Source organism: Microcebus murinus, chromosome 11, assembly GCF_040939455.1.
Source record: "Microcebus murinus isolate Inina chromosome 11, M.murinus_Inina_mat1.0, whole genome shotgun sequence".
Taxonomy (NCBI): Eukaryota; Metazoa; Chordata; class Mammalia; order Primates; family Cheirogaleidae; genus Microcebus; species Microcebus murinus.
In genome coordinates, this window is record NC_134114.1 from 80321585 (window position 1) to 80339397 (window position 17813).

General features: G+C 41.0%; 1 protein-coding gene across 2 annotated transcripts in view; it reads right to left on the bottom strand.

Annotated features, from left to right (window-relative positions):
• Positions 1-2338: 2338 nt before the first annotated feature.
• EFNA5 (ephrin A5) overlaps positions 2339-17813 on the bottom strand; it is a 282570-nt gene continuing 267095 nt past the window's right edge. Inside the window, exons 3-5 of one of the 2 annotated variants that reach the window (XM_076008259.1) lie at positions 12684-12749; positions 12205-12285; positions 2339-6878 (exon numbers count right to left, since the gene is read on the bottom strand). In XM_076008259.1, the coding sequence (XP_075864374.1) occupies positions 6757-6878; positions 12205-12285; positions 12684-12749 (269 nt within the window). In that variant the 3' untranslated portion in view covers positions 2339-6756. The remainder of the gene's footprint in view (positions 6879-12204; positions 12286-12683; positions 12750-17813) is intronic. The other variant, XM_076008260.1, reaches the window with a different exon arrangement.

The following is a 17813-nucleotide window of genomic DNA, read 5'->3' on the forward strand; positions in this document are numbered from 1 at the left end:
CCTTATGCATTTATTTATCATTGCTATTAAAAAAAAGAACATACAATGGATGCAAATTTACTGCTCACAGGGTCCAGCAGTTACAGCTCCATTTTAAAAATAGGACCACATATGTATTTAAACCACTGAATTACTTCACTAATATAGCAGAATATATCAAACTAAAAACTCATGGAGAATATTGGCATGATTAGTTGTTTATAATGATTTTCAGAAGTATTTGCTTTCCAAAGGGACTGTGCAAAAATCATAATGCTTTTCACAGCATTTTTGCCAATGCTTTCCTGAAGGATGGTTATTATCAGCAGAATATGAAACTAATCTTTGCAAACAATTTCTAAGAAATTGTTTTGCAAACAGTTTCCAAGAAACTGTTAGAATGGTCAATGAACAATTCATCAGAATTATATTAAACTTTTTTTTTATGACACCTAGATTATATACATTCCTGTAAGAGATTCAAACACATACATGTGTGTTTTATTCACCACATGAGTGGAAATCTAGACTCCAACATTTTCCTTATGATTCTTTTTATACAACACCTTAAGATGACTCAAGCATTCCAAATGTTTTGTTACCAAATTAAGTGTAGTTCGTGCAGCACTGCTCATCATCCCCTCTCTGGGCCAGTCTACTTTCCCATCAGAGTCTGCAGCACTATTGAGAGCTGCCCTCTTCGTCAAGGACTCCCAATTATTTTCAGATTATCTTAGCCCTCCCCCCCCCCCCCCGTTTTGCATGTTCTGCACTTTGTCCCATTTCCCTAATATGTGTGTGTACCTTCACCTTTCATGAGACTTTGGACGTCTCACAGCTTATTCTATAAAGCAGAATCTGAAATTGTCATCTTTTCATCACGTCCCCTACTTCCTTAGGGAAAGAAATGATTTCTCTGGACCAACATCCTCATAATTTGCTCCAGTGACATTCAGATGTTGTCTTAGGTTTTCTCATTTTCACAGTCACCTTTGTAGCTACTATGAAAATTTACTCCATGAATTTCACCACTCTCTTAAGCCTACAGTGGTTTTTAACTCACCAAGTGTTCTATTTTGTAAGAAGCTCCTCACCCTGACTTGACCATTTTGGAAGGTGATTTTTTGTAACTCAATCTTCCTAATCTTCCAATCCCAAACTTGTTTCGCTCATCTTTGTTTTTAAAGAAGTATCTCTCTCCCCTATTATTTATGCATAATACCAATGCTTGAATTTTATATTTTTCTCTATAAATCACTACGTCATGCTTACACGTAATGTCTGCCTCATGTTGTAAACTTTCAAAGTACAGATTGTAAACATTAACTTTATTTTGCACAGCACTGAGCACAATGTCATGATCACTTAAATGCTTTTGATGACGATGGTGAAGATGGTAATGATAATGTAATGCTGTTCTGGTTTGAAAATGTCACATAAGTAGTCCAGTACATCTTTTTTTATTAATGTGAGTTGTTTCTCATTCTATAAAGCTGTCATTCTTCATTAGCAAAACAGGTTACAGTAAGTTATAATTAGTGTTTAGTGCCCTGTCAAATAATTAAGTGTAATAAAAAGCTTTCAATGAGTTTAATGTTAACATGGGGTAATTAAAGCCAAGTCTTGAAATGCATTAGGTGTCTATTATGTCAGATATTTGATGCTTTTTCCCTCTACAGATGAAATTGTCAAATTGTGCTTATAGCAATGTCATCATCAAAGACAAAAACACACACACCACTCAGATGCAAAATGGGCTTCGCAGTGCCCAAGAAGGGCAGAATTCAGAAAATCAAATAAATCTCTCATACAACCATTATTTGCAGATAAGGAAACTGAGTCCCAAAGATGTCATGTGACTTGCCCAAGGTCACACAGTGGTAAGTTCATTCTTCCTTGATAGTGAGAATTGAGGTTTGGGGCTGTACTGAAGTGATTATCATTATTACTCATTATTTCTTTCTGAAATATAAGATGTGTGCTGGGAAAATGCTTAGTTGGTCTTTTTCTTGATGGGGTGAAAAAACTATGTGCAAAGTAAAAGAAAATAGTTTGTGCTTAGCTCCTGTTGCATTTAACAGTTGTTTTAGGATGCAGGGCTTGTCATAGTGCCTATTTTAAGGCTCAACTATGGAGACCAGGCTGAAATCTCACCATTCTCTCATCAGAATAACTGGAATGCGCCTAGATACTTGGCCATTTCTAACTCTGCATTCTTTGAGCTTCCCAGGCCTTCTCTTGTGTGCAATGTCGTATTATCTTTCCTGTCCACAAAGATTTTGAAAAATCAGCAGAGTACAAGTAGCCCCTGAAATAAAGGCGTCATTCAAGGAACAAAGAAGTAGAAGGAGGGATCCAATTAAAATGATGAAAATCTTTAATTTTTATTTAGGTATACTTGTACGGACACGTGTATATACAAATACAGACCGTATGGGTTTGTTTGTGTGTGGGTTTTTTTTTTTTTTTTTTTACATTTTCTTTAACGTTTATATAATGTTAGCATTTCAAAACAGCACTTGATGAGTAAGTGCAAAGGAACTGCAAAGCAGGGCAGTACAAGCACAGGACCACACGGAGCTGGACTTCACACCCAGATGCACACACAATGAGTGGCTTCAATGGGGTGTCAAGAGTAAGCATGGAAAGCGGATTTTGACTCATGGGTAACCTCCAACATGCCAGCATCTATTAAACTGTACAGACAATGGGAGCAAGCCCATTGTAGGGAGATTTGTCTCACATCCGAGCAGCCCTGGGGCAAATGCATGGGAAAAACTCAGTGATGCCAAACCAGAGACAGACCTGCCCATTCACGGCTCTGAGGGAAAATAAAACGTGGGAGGAAGGCGAGAGACAAAAAAAATAAACATAACAAGTAAAAAAAGGGTGGGGGTGCGGGCAAACGGGGGTGTTGGTGGAGGTGGTTTTTCAAAAGAAAAGCTAGTGACCACAACTCTGAGAGCAATGAATGGAAGGGAGGAGTTTAAAATAGTTTTTTTCTTTTTTTTTTTTTAAAGTTATTTGAAACTAATAAAAATGGCTGCTGCCGTTGCTAAGGCACGGGAGAAAAACAGAGTCCCTGAAAATCCACAGGTACTGTGCGACTCTTCCTTTCACAACGACACAGAGAGGGAAACAGCCCCATTTAACCTTCCTGAACTGACTGGTTTGCAACCATTCCCATGCGTGAGCCAGCTGCACACGATATTGATAAGACTCTTCCTGGGAAAAGATAAAACAGTCAATGAAAACAATCACAAACAGAAAACCAAACCGAACCGAAGTACAGAACCGTTGTTGTTAAATGCCCTAACCCTTTCAAGCCAACATGCTGGGGGAGGAGGTGGGACTCCAACATCAGACCTTGAAAACATGGAGGACAAAATATTGATCAAAAAAAGTCATGTTGTTCCAGGTCCCAAGATGATGGAGTCACAAGATCGGGTGGGCGAATGACCACACATGAGTCCTGTAATGGAGCAGTGTCTCAGCCATTTTGTGACTCTTTTCTCAGCCACGGTACACATTGGATGTTTCAAAGCCTCAATGCATGTTTTGTATCCTGAAAGTCTATTGTTCTCACTTACAAAAGACATAAGAATCAAATTAATACTTTATTATCAAACACTATATACAACAGAGGTTGCTAATAATACAGAATTTAAAGAACGCAGGTTTTTTTTTTTTTTTTTTTTTAACGTTTTACTTTTCTTTCCTTTGCCACCCAAGAAAGTACAGTACAAAACAATAGTCTAATCTAACACGAACTGTTACCTGGTCTATTAAAGGATACACGGTATCCACTAAACAGACAGATCCTTATTTCCCTGCTTCATGTTGCAAAGCCCTTGGCAACCAGGGGCAAAGGTCGCTGGGGTTTGACTAACTGGGGCTGAGGGGGCAGCTATGGCTGCCCTTCAGACTTTTGAATTGTTTTTGAAATTAAAAGCTGCTACAAAGTTGCATCGACATCCTCCTAAGCCCCCAGAGGATTGTTAACACCAGCACGAAAGGCCACCAACACTTTTTAAACAAAATGAAAACGGTCTGACGCCAATCATCTTCTTGAAAACTCCATGGCGAGGGCATTAGCTACGATTACGTCACTTATAGGTAGAGAAGCATACTGTCTACTGGCGTGGATAGTCTTGCTATTTTCTTTTTACTTAATTTGCAGGGGCACAATGGTGAAGTAAAGGGGTCTAATTTCACTGTGAAAAAAAAAAATGAAAGACAATGGCAGAGAGGGCCATGAGTAATTATTTCATCATTTGTTAAGAGACAAATGCTAGAAAAACCACAGAAGTCACCATTTCTAAAATGAAATCAGCACTGCTAATGTAGTTATGACTAATGGGACTCATTATAGGATCATTTGATTTCCTTGTGGTTATAGAACATGCAGTATTATTTTGGTTCTGACTATTGATCCGTTTTAGAAGGTATCTTTTCCCCCCTCCCCCTACTCAAATCCCACGGGACCAACAAGCCTGTAACTATTAATCAAAAGGAGTATTTCTGGATATTATCAAGAGTATGGAGCATGTCAATTGTTAAAGGAAAAAAGGAATCAAACGCTGTGAATTTTTGTTTTAATGAAATGGTGGCTGCCTTCTGTGATAAGACTCTGCCACTCCAGAGAAGTTTCTGATGTCAGAGGGGAACCGGATTGCTTGTATCTGCGAGGCTGCCCACCCCACGCACGTGGTTCCACGTGACAAAAGACTCAGCAGTCACATCCACTCCAAATGGATCAGGTAAGCCCAGATTACATTTCAACATGTGCACAACTCTCCAGGGTGCCGTACGTTTACAGCTGCCTTTCATTCACGTATTTGTCTAATGCAGAACTACTCACAATTTTAAGCAAATTCCCATTCCATGAAGTCTGAAACTCCCTATTTTTTGTACATATACATCTTAAAAAACAAATATATAAAAAAATCCTTATGTTGCTGGAATGCTTTCAATTTTTCACATTTTACATGATCACATTTATTTTTTATTTTGAAAGGCATGGTTTCCATTGACATGTCGTGCAATAGCAAAAAAGGCTAGATTGCTTTTCCATTGGTCTATAACACTTTTCCCTGTCTAGGCTTTGGATTTTAAAGTTCATGACAGCCCCACCACCAGTAGAAACCCCAGGGCTTGCATTTCCTGGTAATCAACTGGACATGTCCCCTGTTGGCCATGCTAAGATTCCTTAAACAGGGTCATCCTGCTTTGATTCACCTTCTGCCCCACCCCCACAATGAAACAAGATAGCCCCCCATATTTCTAACTGTATCAAGGGGATACCACTTTTCCTCACAAGTTTAAATAGGACAAGCATATATACTCACTCTCAGCATAAAGTATATCTAAATAATGTATTTTCTATTCTAGTGGATTTTTAAAAAAATATTTTGTTAAAGTCTTTGGGACTCCATCTTGTTTATCTCCCACAGATAAACGCATGTTCCCCCTACGCTTCAGGCTGTGTCAGAAAGGGAAATAATATAAAATCAACACTTGAAGATTTTTTCTTTTTTTATTCCAAACTTTGGAATTTTATTTCCAAATTTCCCTTTAGCCCTCCCAAGTAGTGCTGACTGACTCTCCTGGTGACAGGGGTCTGTGTCCGAGCCCCTGCGGTCCTCGAGTGTGGAGCAGAACGTGGGTTACTAGGGTGGGAGTCCGGGAAAGGCCACAGCACACTGGCGCTCCAGCAAAGCCAAACCACACCTCCTCTGGCCACTGAGATCCTTTCCTTGGTACACATCGTTCCCCAGAGGAGCATCCAAAGCTATTCCACTACGCACTTATCAACCCTGGCTTGTCAGCCTTGGGGAAGGTCACTTTATTCATAAAAATGCCTCTTTTTTTGAGTTTCTAAAAAAAAAAAAAAATAGTTGTAGCACCATGGTGATCTGTATTCGAAGGAGAAAAAAAAAAAAAGCATCTGGTGTGCACTGCCCAGTCACCAAAAATATCAGAGGCACTCACACATACACACCCCCACCGGACACATAGTTTTTCTCTGTTTTCACGCTTGCTGTATGTTAGCATTTTCTGTACCCAACCCGCCTCCTGGAAAAAAAAAAAAAAAAAAAAAAAAGGCTTCTTTTACAGGGTACAAGTTTTGCTGTCAAGAATGCTTTAAGACAGTCATATTAAAAAAACCCAGTGTCTCAACCTTTTAGAAGCCTGTTCATTTATCCACTCCTAGAGGAAATGGTGTAATATTATATCTATTCTTAATACCTCCCCTCTGGACCTGACATGGTGACATGATGCCCCGCGCGATCATCTTACAGTTCTGAATGAGAAGGCATAAATATTGCATAGGAGAGCACAACCCTCCCGGGCCTGGCCATCAACTGGCTGCATCTGCCACTATTCTTCCTCGTCCACATGCTGCTGACACAGTGCACTAACGGAGGTGAGCTCTTGGAGGAGAATGCACAGGAGCTGACAAACCACTGGTGTCACTACGACAACTTGGCATTTTTCATCTGGAGTGCATTTAATTTGGGAGGGGTGAAAGAAGTCAAGGGCAAGGGCCGGGGGTGGGGGTGTGGGGGTGGGGCAGGCAGTAACGCGTTTAGCCCCCCCGCCAGCCCCAAGTTGTTGCTTAGAATTCAGGCTGAAAGAAAAAGAAAACAAACAAAAAAAAATCTGACATCTGCCAAAACCCAATAATAAGTCCCTTCTTAGGATGAGCAGTTAGGTGGATCTCTGGTGTTCCAAGACCCTGATGTTCTCTGTGACAGGTGACGGGAGGAGACTGTGCTATAATGTCAAAAGCATCGCCAGGAGGAACAGTAGGATTGCCAAAAGGCGGCTGGGTATCCTTGGTGTTTGTGCCGCGTTCTCGCCGCGGGATGGCTCGGCTGACTCATGTACGGTGTCATCTGTTCAAATAGAAAGCACACATTCCAATGAGATTTCACATCCTTAATAACTCTCTTGCAGCAGCCTGCTGTTAACAGACCTTGCCACCCTCTGCAAAGTAGGGTAATGAACCTTGTGCCACCATTGACTTTCATGTCTGCATAATCACTCATTATTTACAGCAAACAAAGAAGAGGCAGAGAAAATTGGACTTTCTCAGCAATATTGATGCTTTCCTTAAAAATGGAGGGGAATATTTGTGCATACACTGTAACCTTTGGCACGTGAGCCACTTTGGTTTGCCAGCAACCAAGCACTCCTTGCACAAACTTGGGATATCTGAATGTGTTTTTTAAACCTAAGATGCCACAGGAAGGCAAGTAACGTGTGTGTGTGTGTGTGTGTGTGTGTGTCTGTGTGTGTGTAGGGGGTGAGGTAAAGGGCAGTTATGTTGGCATATTAAGGGTTAACCAGAATGTGCTGCCCACTTTCTTTTTTTCAGCTGTTTTACAGGATTAGTGTTGAATGCCCGGTTGTTGGATGCCTAGATGAATTTTCAAATACGAAAAATTAAATGCCAAAACAACAGCATTTTAAGTAAACTGTACATAATGCCCTGTAAACGTCAATAAATGGGTGCCCACTGGTTTGCCTACAATTAGGTATCAATTATGGTGCCATTTCCATTAGAAACCCTGTACTTCCAAGATTAAATTACTTGAACTTAACTATTTTTATTTTTATCGGGTTGAAGCTTGGCACATAAATTATCAGCATGGATGCAAATTTTCTTCTAAATAAAATGGATTAAGTGAGTTAAGCTGCTTTTATTTAGCTATAAACTGTTCTGTGAGGCTGCCTCTGACTTTGGGTAGCCTTCCTGATCTGCATGATTAACGGGCTTAGCTTCGAAACGGGAACTCTGCAGCAATTAGTACCCAAAGATAGGCTGGCGGCTTGCCTACCAGCCACGCTCTGCTCCAGGGCTGCCGTCTTCTTCCCTCCACCTGGCCTAGCTTGTGCTTCTAGACTAAGCGATCTCCAAAAGACACGTTTTTGGGGTTCAACAGCGGGCCTCTGTGCAGACTTTTATTCCGGCATCAGGGAAAATTCACGCAGGTGCTCGGCAACTGGCATCTAGGATTCGCTCAATGGTCAATCAGAGAGCATGGTAGCAAGTGAGACTCGGTGGTTATTCTCTATTACACTGACCTCAAGGGACAGTCCCTGAATATCCCTAAGGACCCACCTCAAACCCTGTAACGAGTTAACTGTCCATTACTGTAAAACTCATTCACATTTTCCTACTACACAACATGTCACGGTAAGGATGCTTTTTCTTTCCTGGGTAGGGGCACACTCCCTATTGTCTGTCCTAAAGTAACTGCTTTTCAGGCTCACAGGCTGGCCTCTCCTTCAGATATGCTCATCTGGGATGTTTGTGTCCATCACATTCATGTCCAACGTGAACTAAGAAGTATGTCTTCTCGGCACTGAGTCTTCTGCCCTGCAGTGTTCTCATCTCGTTAGCTTGCCCTCTCGCAGAAGCTGCCGCATCCCTCTGCCATCCTCGCTCCCCCTTCCTGGACCTTAGCAAACCTTCATGGAGTGCTTTCAGCCGAGAAGACTGGAAACGGTTAGGAAGCAAGAATGGGAAGATAAACAAACGCAGAGAAAATGTAAAGCCCTGCATAGTGTAGCCAAATACTTGCAGACCCTCCTCTTTTCTCTGCTCCTTTTCAGCCTTGCAAATGTATTAATTAAATCTGCAGTTAACAGGAAGTTCTAGTAAAGGCCCTTAATAGCTCTGAAATTAAAATCCAAATCACTTTCTTAAGAGCACCAATATGTTGTCAATCAAAACAATGGAGCACTTGAGGCTTAATTGTGAAAGAGTTATAAACCCTGAGGATTCTAGAGTTCATTTTAGAACATCAGTTATATTTATACACCTGAAATTACATCAGCTAGTGGGTTCTTCTCCACCTTATTTTTTCTAATGTATTGCTCAATCCTCCTCTTTGTATAATTTAGAAGCGTATTGCTAAAAGGTACTCCAGTAGCACTTAGGTACTCAGTGTGAGCATGAAGCGGTTTCTTCACTGCCAACTGCCCCCACTCTGCTCAGTGAGGGCTGTCCATTACTCCAGACCACTCAGCATGAGACACAGTGAATGAATCTCACAGGATACCTGAAAGGAAGGCTTTTGTTTTTCATCTATATGAAGCATGAGGCTAAATGTGCCTTTCAGTCCTTTAATCATAGACAATCTTTGGAAGTAACCCTTCTATAAGCAACCAAGAAATAAATATACATCATCTTGCCCCCATAGGAGAGAATCTGTCCCATCAGGGCATCACAATTCTTCTCTTCTTCCTGCAACATGCTGTTCCTCATTCAGGATTCCACAAAGCATCCTTTGATTAAAACAGGGCCTCAATGTTGGGAGATTCTATGGCCCTCAAGAGTGTAATGAGAAACTGGCTGTCATTTGGGTAAATCTGAGCAATTTCCGAATTCTAAGGAGGAATTCATAAGCAAAATCTATCCCAATGGAAATTACACCAAATATGAAAGAATGTCTAATGCTTGTAATGGCGAACATGGATTGGAAGGAGAAAATGTTCCTCTTCAGAAGCCAAATCAAGTCCTGCCTCCTGACTGCAGGATTCCACAAAATGGGGGTTCCAATGGTTAGCTGAGAGAACACTAGTGATATTTTGGAGCATGTTACGTGGCATATGTCTGCCCTGAGATCATCCTGCATCCCTGATGATAGGAAACTGGCAGGCAGAGTGTGCAAGCAAACAAAAAGGACAAATACATTCCAAAGACAGGTGAATTAGTACACATTGCTGAGATCATGCAGTAGAATCCCTTCAGGCTTGCTGGATTCATAAAGTCTGGGTCTACACCCAGAACTGGATTCTTTCACTCAGTGGTTCAACCCAGTGGTGAAAAGCTGCAAGTCGGACTGAATTTTCTAAGGAATAAGGTGAGATACTCAAGTTTGTTCTTGTATTCATACCGCCGGGAGTTGTGGCTTGACTTTCTCTACTTTTTTAGTAAAGATGCTTACCAGCAAGCCCTTAAATATAGTTATGACTGGCTCAGAAAGCTTTTCCTGCATGTACACCTATGATCTAGTCCTACATGCACACACACACACACACACACACACACACACACACACACACACACACACTTAATTAACTACATTCTGTCAATCTTTTGCAAACTTCCTTCAGCTACATGTCTGCAGATTTGGGGCCATCGTGAATTTTAAAATGCTCCATGAAAAAGAGCTTGCTTCCCCAAAGACAGTGAAATATGTCCATGTAGTAAAGCACCTTAATATCTTGCAGTTTGTCATTAGTTGAATTCAAAGATTATTCTCCTAATGGTAGAACAGTCTACAGCGTGCCTCTTCATTACCAGAGACAAACATGCAATCTGTTTCTGCACAGCCTCTTACTTTCTAGATAGCAGTGCAGTTTATAGCTGGAAAAAAGATCATGGGAAAGATATGTCTACATTCTGTATACTGTGTATCAGAAAACCATAATCCTGGGTAATTTTTGTTTATAGCCTGCCTTCCTCTGCTGGCCATTCTACTTGTGATTTACTAACAAAGCCAAGAGAGTTAAGTCCTCTGTGAACATCTATACCTCTAGCAGTGGTAAGAGAATACTACTTTGATACTAATGTTGGAACAGGAGTCAAGAGATCTGAAATATTCAACCTGGATCTAACTAGCTGTGTGGAATGGGCAAGTCTCCTTGGCCATGGAAGGGAGTGTGGACTCTGTGGTCTTTAAAGGAGATCCCGTTAGACCTGTAGACCCTTCGATGTCCCCAAGTCCCTGAGCTTGTGAGGAGTCTGGCACCTTGAAAAGCCACCATAATGTCTCCAGATTTCTAGCACACAATTAAAATGTCTGCGCATATTCCCTGCAACTTTCTAAAGTGGCTAACTTGTCCCTGGGGAGTCACTAAGACCTTTGGAGAGCTCATTGTCCCTGCTCTGGGTGAGATGCTTGCCTTAGAAAAATCAGAATGCTTGGGGGGAAAAAACTAACTCTTCCTGTCAGTTACAACATGAAAGCTATTGTATGTCCCAAGGCACCACGTTTACCCAGGCTAAGTTTCCCTAAGGCTCATTGACTGTGTAGTCCTGGTAACATACTGAGAGGAGAAAGTGGACCTCAAAACCCTTTAATTTGCAGGACCATAAGAACAAGAAGTGCCACTACAGAAAGACAAAACTTCTCCATTTACTGAAGGGGGCTCAAACCTCTCTGTGAAGAGGAGATACTTTTATTTCCCTTAAACTTGGAGATGGTCATGGGAGACAGGTAAAAAAATCCGTGAAGATTTCGAGCAGAGAGAAAAGGGCACTACACAGGGAACCCAGGAGCACCCAGGAGCTCCGTGGCTCACTCCTCCATGGGCAGGGGATAGAGGGTCACTGCACCTCCCAATAACCTATTTGCATTACATGGACAGACTGAATTTGAAACCAAACGGAGAGTTAACAGGTTGACATTACCCACAGTATGCTACAACGTAAATGCTTCAGTGAGCGCTTTTGTGGGTTTTCTTTTTCTTTACAGTGGTGGGAAAGTTTGGGTGTGTGGAAGTCAATCCCAGAAAAAACTTATTTATCCTCAAAATTTATTTTGCCTCAGTAATCGAGGATCACATTTGGCTCGCCAGGCTACTGGTCCATTTGTGGGAGCAGCAGGTGTGTAAATTTGTGGTGGCAACATGATCATACTTCTCCAGACCAATTACCATTGACAACAACAGCACAAATAATATTGAAATGAAATAAAATGAAATTCCTCAGGTCAGTTCAATGATGCATGTGAATTTCTAAAGAAAACTAAGTATGTTGAATTAGTTGCTAATTGTGTAACAGTCTTATTACTTTTATCCGTAGATTTGGACATAGTAAAGAAGAAAATTTTGTAAACATATACAATAGAAATGTTTTCTGTCTTATATGGAAACAGATCCTTTAATATTCACAGTGATTCACCAGCATGCTCTGAGGATATGGTAAAAAGGCAGTGAGATTTTAGCATTCTGATGGATTTTTCTATATTAGGATACTGTATTAGATCAAACCCATGTCCAAAAAAGAAAAGTATTTTATCTCACATGCATTACACAAAGATATTGGAGAAATGAGGTAGAATATAAGTCATATTAGCATCGCTAGCAATGAGCAAAAGCAGAACAACTATAACATGCAAACATGCAGAGAGGAAGAAAGGAAAAAAAGTACTGAAGCATCAGAGAAATAGATGCACTTGTTAAAAGAGATTCTCTAAGCATACTAACCTGCTGGTTCTAATGAATTTTCTACTTTGTCGTTAACATCGAAAACACGATCATGAACACCTATAGTTTTCATACAGCTATCTATAACAAAAATAGAGATAACAGCCAAATATGTTAGTGAAGACACCCTTAAACTCCCACTTCTTTCTTTTTTTCTTTCTCTCTATTTTTCCTTTTATTTATGTAGAGATTGTTTTACAATCAGTGGCATGTATTCAAATGCCAATAGGGTTCCCCGATTGCTGTGCACGTACAACAGTCTAAGAAACAACAAGTTAGCAACTGCTGTGTACTTAAATAAAAGCATCATGAAGAATGATGAGAAAAAATATGATGAAAACTCAAACATGGATGTTGATATACAAAAAAGATACCACACAAGATTTAACAGTAAAAAAAGTTTTACCGCCGTGAACCAGACCACACGATAAAGCATGCGCAGGGAAGCCACCCTCTGAAGCTCATTCTACGAAACTTACTTGTTGGTCTCACAAAGACTTTGAGCTTTAGACAGGACCTTCTTCCATTATCTGGGATTGCAGAAGCTGTGGGGAGGGGGAGAGAGAGAGAGAAGGAAAGAGACAAGGAGAAAACAACCGATTACTCTTCATTTCCACGTAGACAAATGGTCTATCATAAATTCCTTCCTGACCTCAACACCAGGAACCCGTTCTCCAATTCTTCCCAAAAGTTAAAACAAACAGTACTTTGCAGATGGATCCAACTTCTATAGAAAGGCTACTTTCATACCCCCACCTTCTCTTTGCAATGCAATAAAGAATCATGCAAGAACGTGGGTAATCTGTGAAAAAAATACTTGGGATTTTTATTTCAAAGGCTCTCCCATTTAACACGCTCTGTTATCAATTTTCTCTAAATCAAGAGGATCATGCTTGAGCCCGCCTGCTTTCACGGAGCACCTCCTTCTCTGCACCAGGAAAAGGGGCCCAACGGGGGGAAGGGGGGGCCCAAGGTGAAAGCGCTAGCAAAAACCAATAACAGATAAACTTAAACGGCAGACTTAAACATGACCTATTTCTGCTGGGGGAAAGCAGAGCTTTGTCTGTCTTGAAAGCTTGTCTGTCAGTGCTTTGCAGGTAATTCAATTAGAGGTTTTACTCAGAACTTGGCTCCGCATTCTATATGAGGAGCCCGGCCACTTCCATCTTGCTATTATAAGTACAATATGCTATTGAGAAAGTACTATGTTGCAACGGCACATTTATTTATTTTTATTTTTTTTAAATTTGCCACAGAGGAGGATGGAATTAATAAAGCCGGCTTACCAAAACATGACAACATGTTTCAAGTTATAAATCATTTGAGGAAGAAACTTTCTTCTCCTCTTCAAGATAATGAGACTGTAAACTTTCCCTACGTTTTGAAAGATTATCTCCCCTCGGTACACACAGCAGAACGTCTAAGGGATTTCCAAGGGTGGTTAGAGCCTTAACAACCACATATGTTTACTAATGCATTCTAGAAATGACAAAAATTACAGAAATGAGAGCTGCATACTTTCCTCCCTATGTGTTTGCTTCAAGTGGTTTCTTTGTTCGGGGAAAAGCAGATGACATCAATCAAAACACACATGGCTCACAATTAGCTTGGTAATACCCAAAGTGACAAAGAGAGGGGCCAGCATTTGGTGTGCCGTGTCTCGCTTTTATTTTTATTTTTTTATTATTCCTCATGGGGAGGAGCCCAGAAAACAAAAACATTTATTTTGCAGGCGGGAGGATTCGAGATGCAACCTCCAAACTAATTTGCTGTGAATCTCCTTATGTAACTATTCCGGAGGAGAATTTATAAATTCATCACCTAAATAATGTCAGGCAGTAAAGGATCTCCGGTGCTGCTATTCAACACCTGTTGAAAACTTTTTTAATTTTAAAACAAAAGTATAGAGAAAAAAAATGGTTTTGGCCCTCCCATTCTCCCCTGGTCGTTCTGACAAGCAGTTAAGAAGTGCTAACAGCTGGCTTTGCTGTAGGCTTTCATTAAATCAAAGTAGGAAAAACTCCCTCTACTGACATTTACAGTAACTAGTGTGTTATTTAGGGCACAATATTTGCACTCTGTGGTTTGATCCAGGAAATGGTGTCCTTCCTGTGGACCCCAACTGCAAATGTGCATGTCACAAATAGAGTACACATAGGTGACTCCCATTCATTAGAAAATCCATGGGTTCTTGAGGGAGTGAGTGTATGTCTCACTCATGGGAGGTGGTGTGAAGAAGTGCCACGTGGATGTTTACATTGCTGTTCTATGGATTTCTGAGCTGGGATGAACTCACTTCAAGCCTCCTGAACTTGATTTGCCACATGCAAATAGCTGATTTTATAGACGCTACTGCAGGATAAACAGGCTCAAGGCAGAATCAAATGGTTAATTGTTTTAGTGAGGAGCTTTTCTTGGGTTTAGCTCAGGTCTTCCAGAATTTTATTTAGGAGGAATAAATCCAGGACGTAAAAATCATTGTAGGGCACATGGGAATAACTGAACAGCAGCAGAAGCTGAGCCATCCCGGAAAAAACTGGAAAGTTCTCTCTCCAGCTTTCAAGGAGGGACAATAGCTTGAGCTACTGGATAAGCTGCATTCTTCTGTGAATTAAAAAACTCAAATGCAGCTGGGCGTGGTGGCTCACGCCTGTAATCCTAGCACTCTGCGAGGCTGAGGCGGGCGGATTGCTCGAGATCAGGAGTTCGAAACCAGCCTGAGCAAGAGCGAGACCCCGTCTCTACTATAAAAAAATAGAAAGAAATTAATTGGCCAACTAATATATATAGAAAATTAGCTGGGCATGGTGGCACATGTCTGTAGTCCCAGCTACTCGGGAGGCTGAGGCAGAAGGATTGCTTGAGCCCAGGAGTTTGAGGTTGCTGTGAGCTAGGCTGACGCCACGGCACTCACTCTAGCCTGGTCAACAAGCGAGACTCTGTCTCAAAAAAAACAAAAAAAATAAAAAAAAAACTCAAATGCATTTATACTTATGGAAAATATAAAATAAAAACCTCTCTTCTCCATCAACCTGTCCCGTAACTTCTTCATCTATCACCAGAACATGTGATTGATGCTGGTGATGTTATTTGACTACTATACTCTAATCCTTAGAAAAATTTGTGAACAAAGAATATTAGCATACAATGTGATATGTGAGAACATGATACAGATTACGTTATTAATGGCTCACACTATCCAGCCAGAGCTCAGGGAGTAAACTCCGAACCCTTAGAGCCAACCTGAACGGTGCCTTACAAGGGCTGTATACTTTGGGTTCCTTATTTACCACATTGAAAAACAAAAATAAAACCCCAAAAGATAAAAACTTTTTCCATATACCAGCAAAACTCCACTTTTATGCAATGTTTAAAAAAGTGAGATTGTGGTTTCACTAAATGTTATGTTCAAGCTTTCTTTGCCTCACAACTCTTGCCCAACACATGCACTTAAAAATACAGATGATTAATTATTAGCAACATTTGAAGATATAAGGTAATACAAAAGTGCTGTACTAGTCACAAGTAAATAAAAGACTGAGCACTAAAACCACAAAACAACCAAGGAACTGAAACGTGTCAAATTCCCACAAGTAAACACAGAAAGAAAACCCTCTCAGGATCCATTCTGAGCAAACGATACAGCTGAGGATGGAAGTGAGGGAGGAAGATCTTAGAGCGGGCCTGATTTTTTGTCACGAGGTGGGTAATATTAATCCCTATCACTCTAGAGACACATCACTTTATAATGACCAACATTATCTTTACCTTAGTTAAAAGAAAATTAACATGTGAATTTTTATACATACATAAATTATATAATTCTATAACTCCTTGTGCTCCTTTCCTCAGAAAATTAATAGTCAACATTAAAAGCTGAGAGTGAATAATTATCAAAATCCCTTACTGCAGCTTCATCCATCATTTCGAACACTTTGAAAATGTCTACTAGGCATCAGCTTCTTTATTAGATGGGGTGGGTGCGAAGATGTATCAGACACACTGTTCTTGCTTTTGTGGTGTGCTTATTCCAGCTGGGGCATAAATATGAACTACAGTTTAGGGTCGCTGAGGTTTACATGGAGAGCCAGCACAGCTCTGGGCAGGGAGTGTTGTTCGCTTTGTCTGGGAGTGTGAGGGTGTTCTAGACATGCTTGTCAGAGGGACTTTCATCAGAGGCTTCACAGGTCCTCCAGAAGCCAACCACTAGCAACTGGAACAAAAGCCATTTCATCCCTAAATTCCCAAATTGAAGCCCTGGCAACCAAAAAGACGTATTAACCTGCATACGAGTGAGGCAAATCTAGACCCGAATTCTTCCTATAAAGATACATGGGTTTTATAATAGCATTTTTCAAATTAAAATGAGAAACGTCTTAAACAGTTGTCACATAATCCAAACTCACATCCCTTTACTGTCCATTTACTGCTGAAAATGTCCATTTGGAGTCAGGAAGTTGGGAGCAGGCATACAGGGACCATTAAAACAAGTACAAGCTCCCATTGCATTATCTTAATAGCAACTTTATACATCAATCCATAGAGTCCCTTCCCCCTAATGAGCTGCAAAGTACCAATCAAAACCTTGCAACACATAATGAAATGTAAGCTGAGGGCTCTCTGGTTTCTTGGGTTTAGAGCACCATGCTAATAAGGCCGGGAGGGCCCCTAATTTTCCCTCTGTTCCACGACCTCAGTCAGGGCCCTAACTTCAGCCATTCCCTTGGTCTCCTGGGGCTCAGGTGAGCACGACTTAGCACTTTTCAGCCAATGTGGTACATAAAGGGGACCATATTCAGGGCCTCCAAATTAGTACTTCTAAAAGCTGTATTTAGCATTGCAAATATATGTAACAGTCACACCACAAGGCACCACAGGTCACTCATTTTGATATAGCAAGCAAATGCTGGTATCATGCTTGAGGTAGGCAGCTTCTGACACAAGGCTTCCAAGGACTGCCACCTTCTTCTTTGCTGGTCTCTGTGGAATCCCTCCCCCTTGGTGCAGGCTGAACCTAGTAACTTGATCTTTGTGAGGAGAACTCAGCAAAAGTGGTAGATGTCATATCTGTAATTATGTTGCAAAAGACTACAAATTCCTTCTGCTAACTCTCTCTCGCTTGCTCATGAAGCAAGGAGCCACGTTGTGAGATTCCCAGGGGCCCCTGCGGCAAGAAACTCGGGGAAACTTGCAGGCCAAGAAGCATGCAGGGGACTGATGCCGTAGTTCAACAACCCACAACAGGGGTCCTCAAACTTTTTAAACAGGGGGCCAGTTCACTGTCCCTCAGACTGTTGGAGGGCTGGGCTATAGTTAAAAAAAAAAAAAAGCTATGAACAAATTCCTATGCACACTGCACGTATCTTATTTTGAAGTAAAAAAACAAATAGGCAAAAAACAGCTGCATGTGGCCCATGGGCCGTCGTTTGAGGACGCCTGACGCACGAGGAATGGAACCTGGCTGACTACCCTGTGGGCAAGCTAGAAAGTGACTCCTTCTCAGCTGAGCCTAGAGATGACCGTTGCATTGCGACAGACCCAAAGGACCCAGCTAAATTGCATCTGGGTTACTGACCCACAGAAACTGTGAAACAATAAATGTTGTGTTA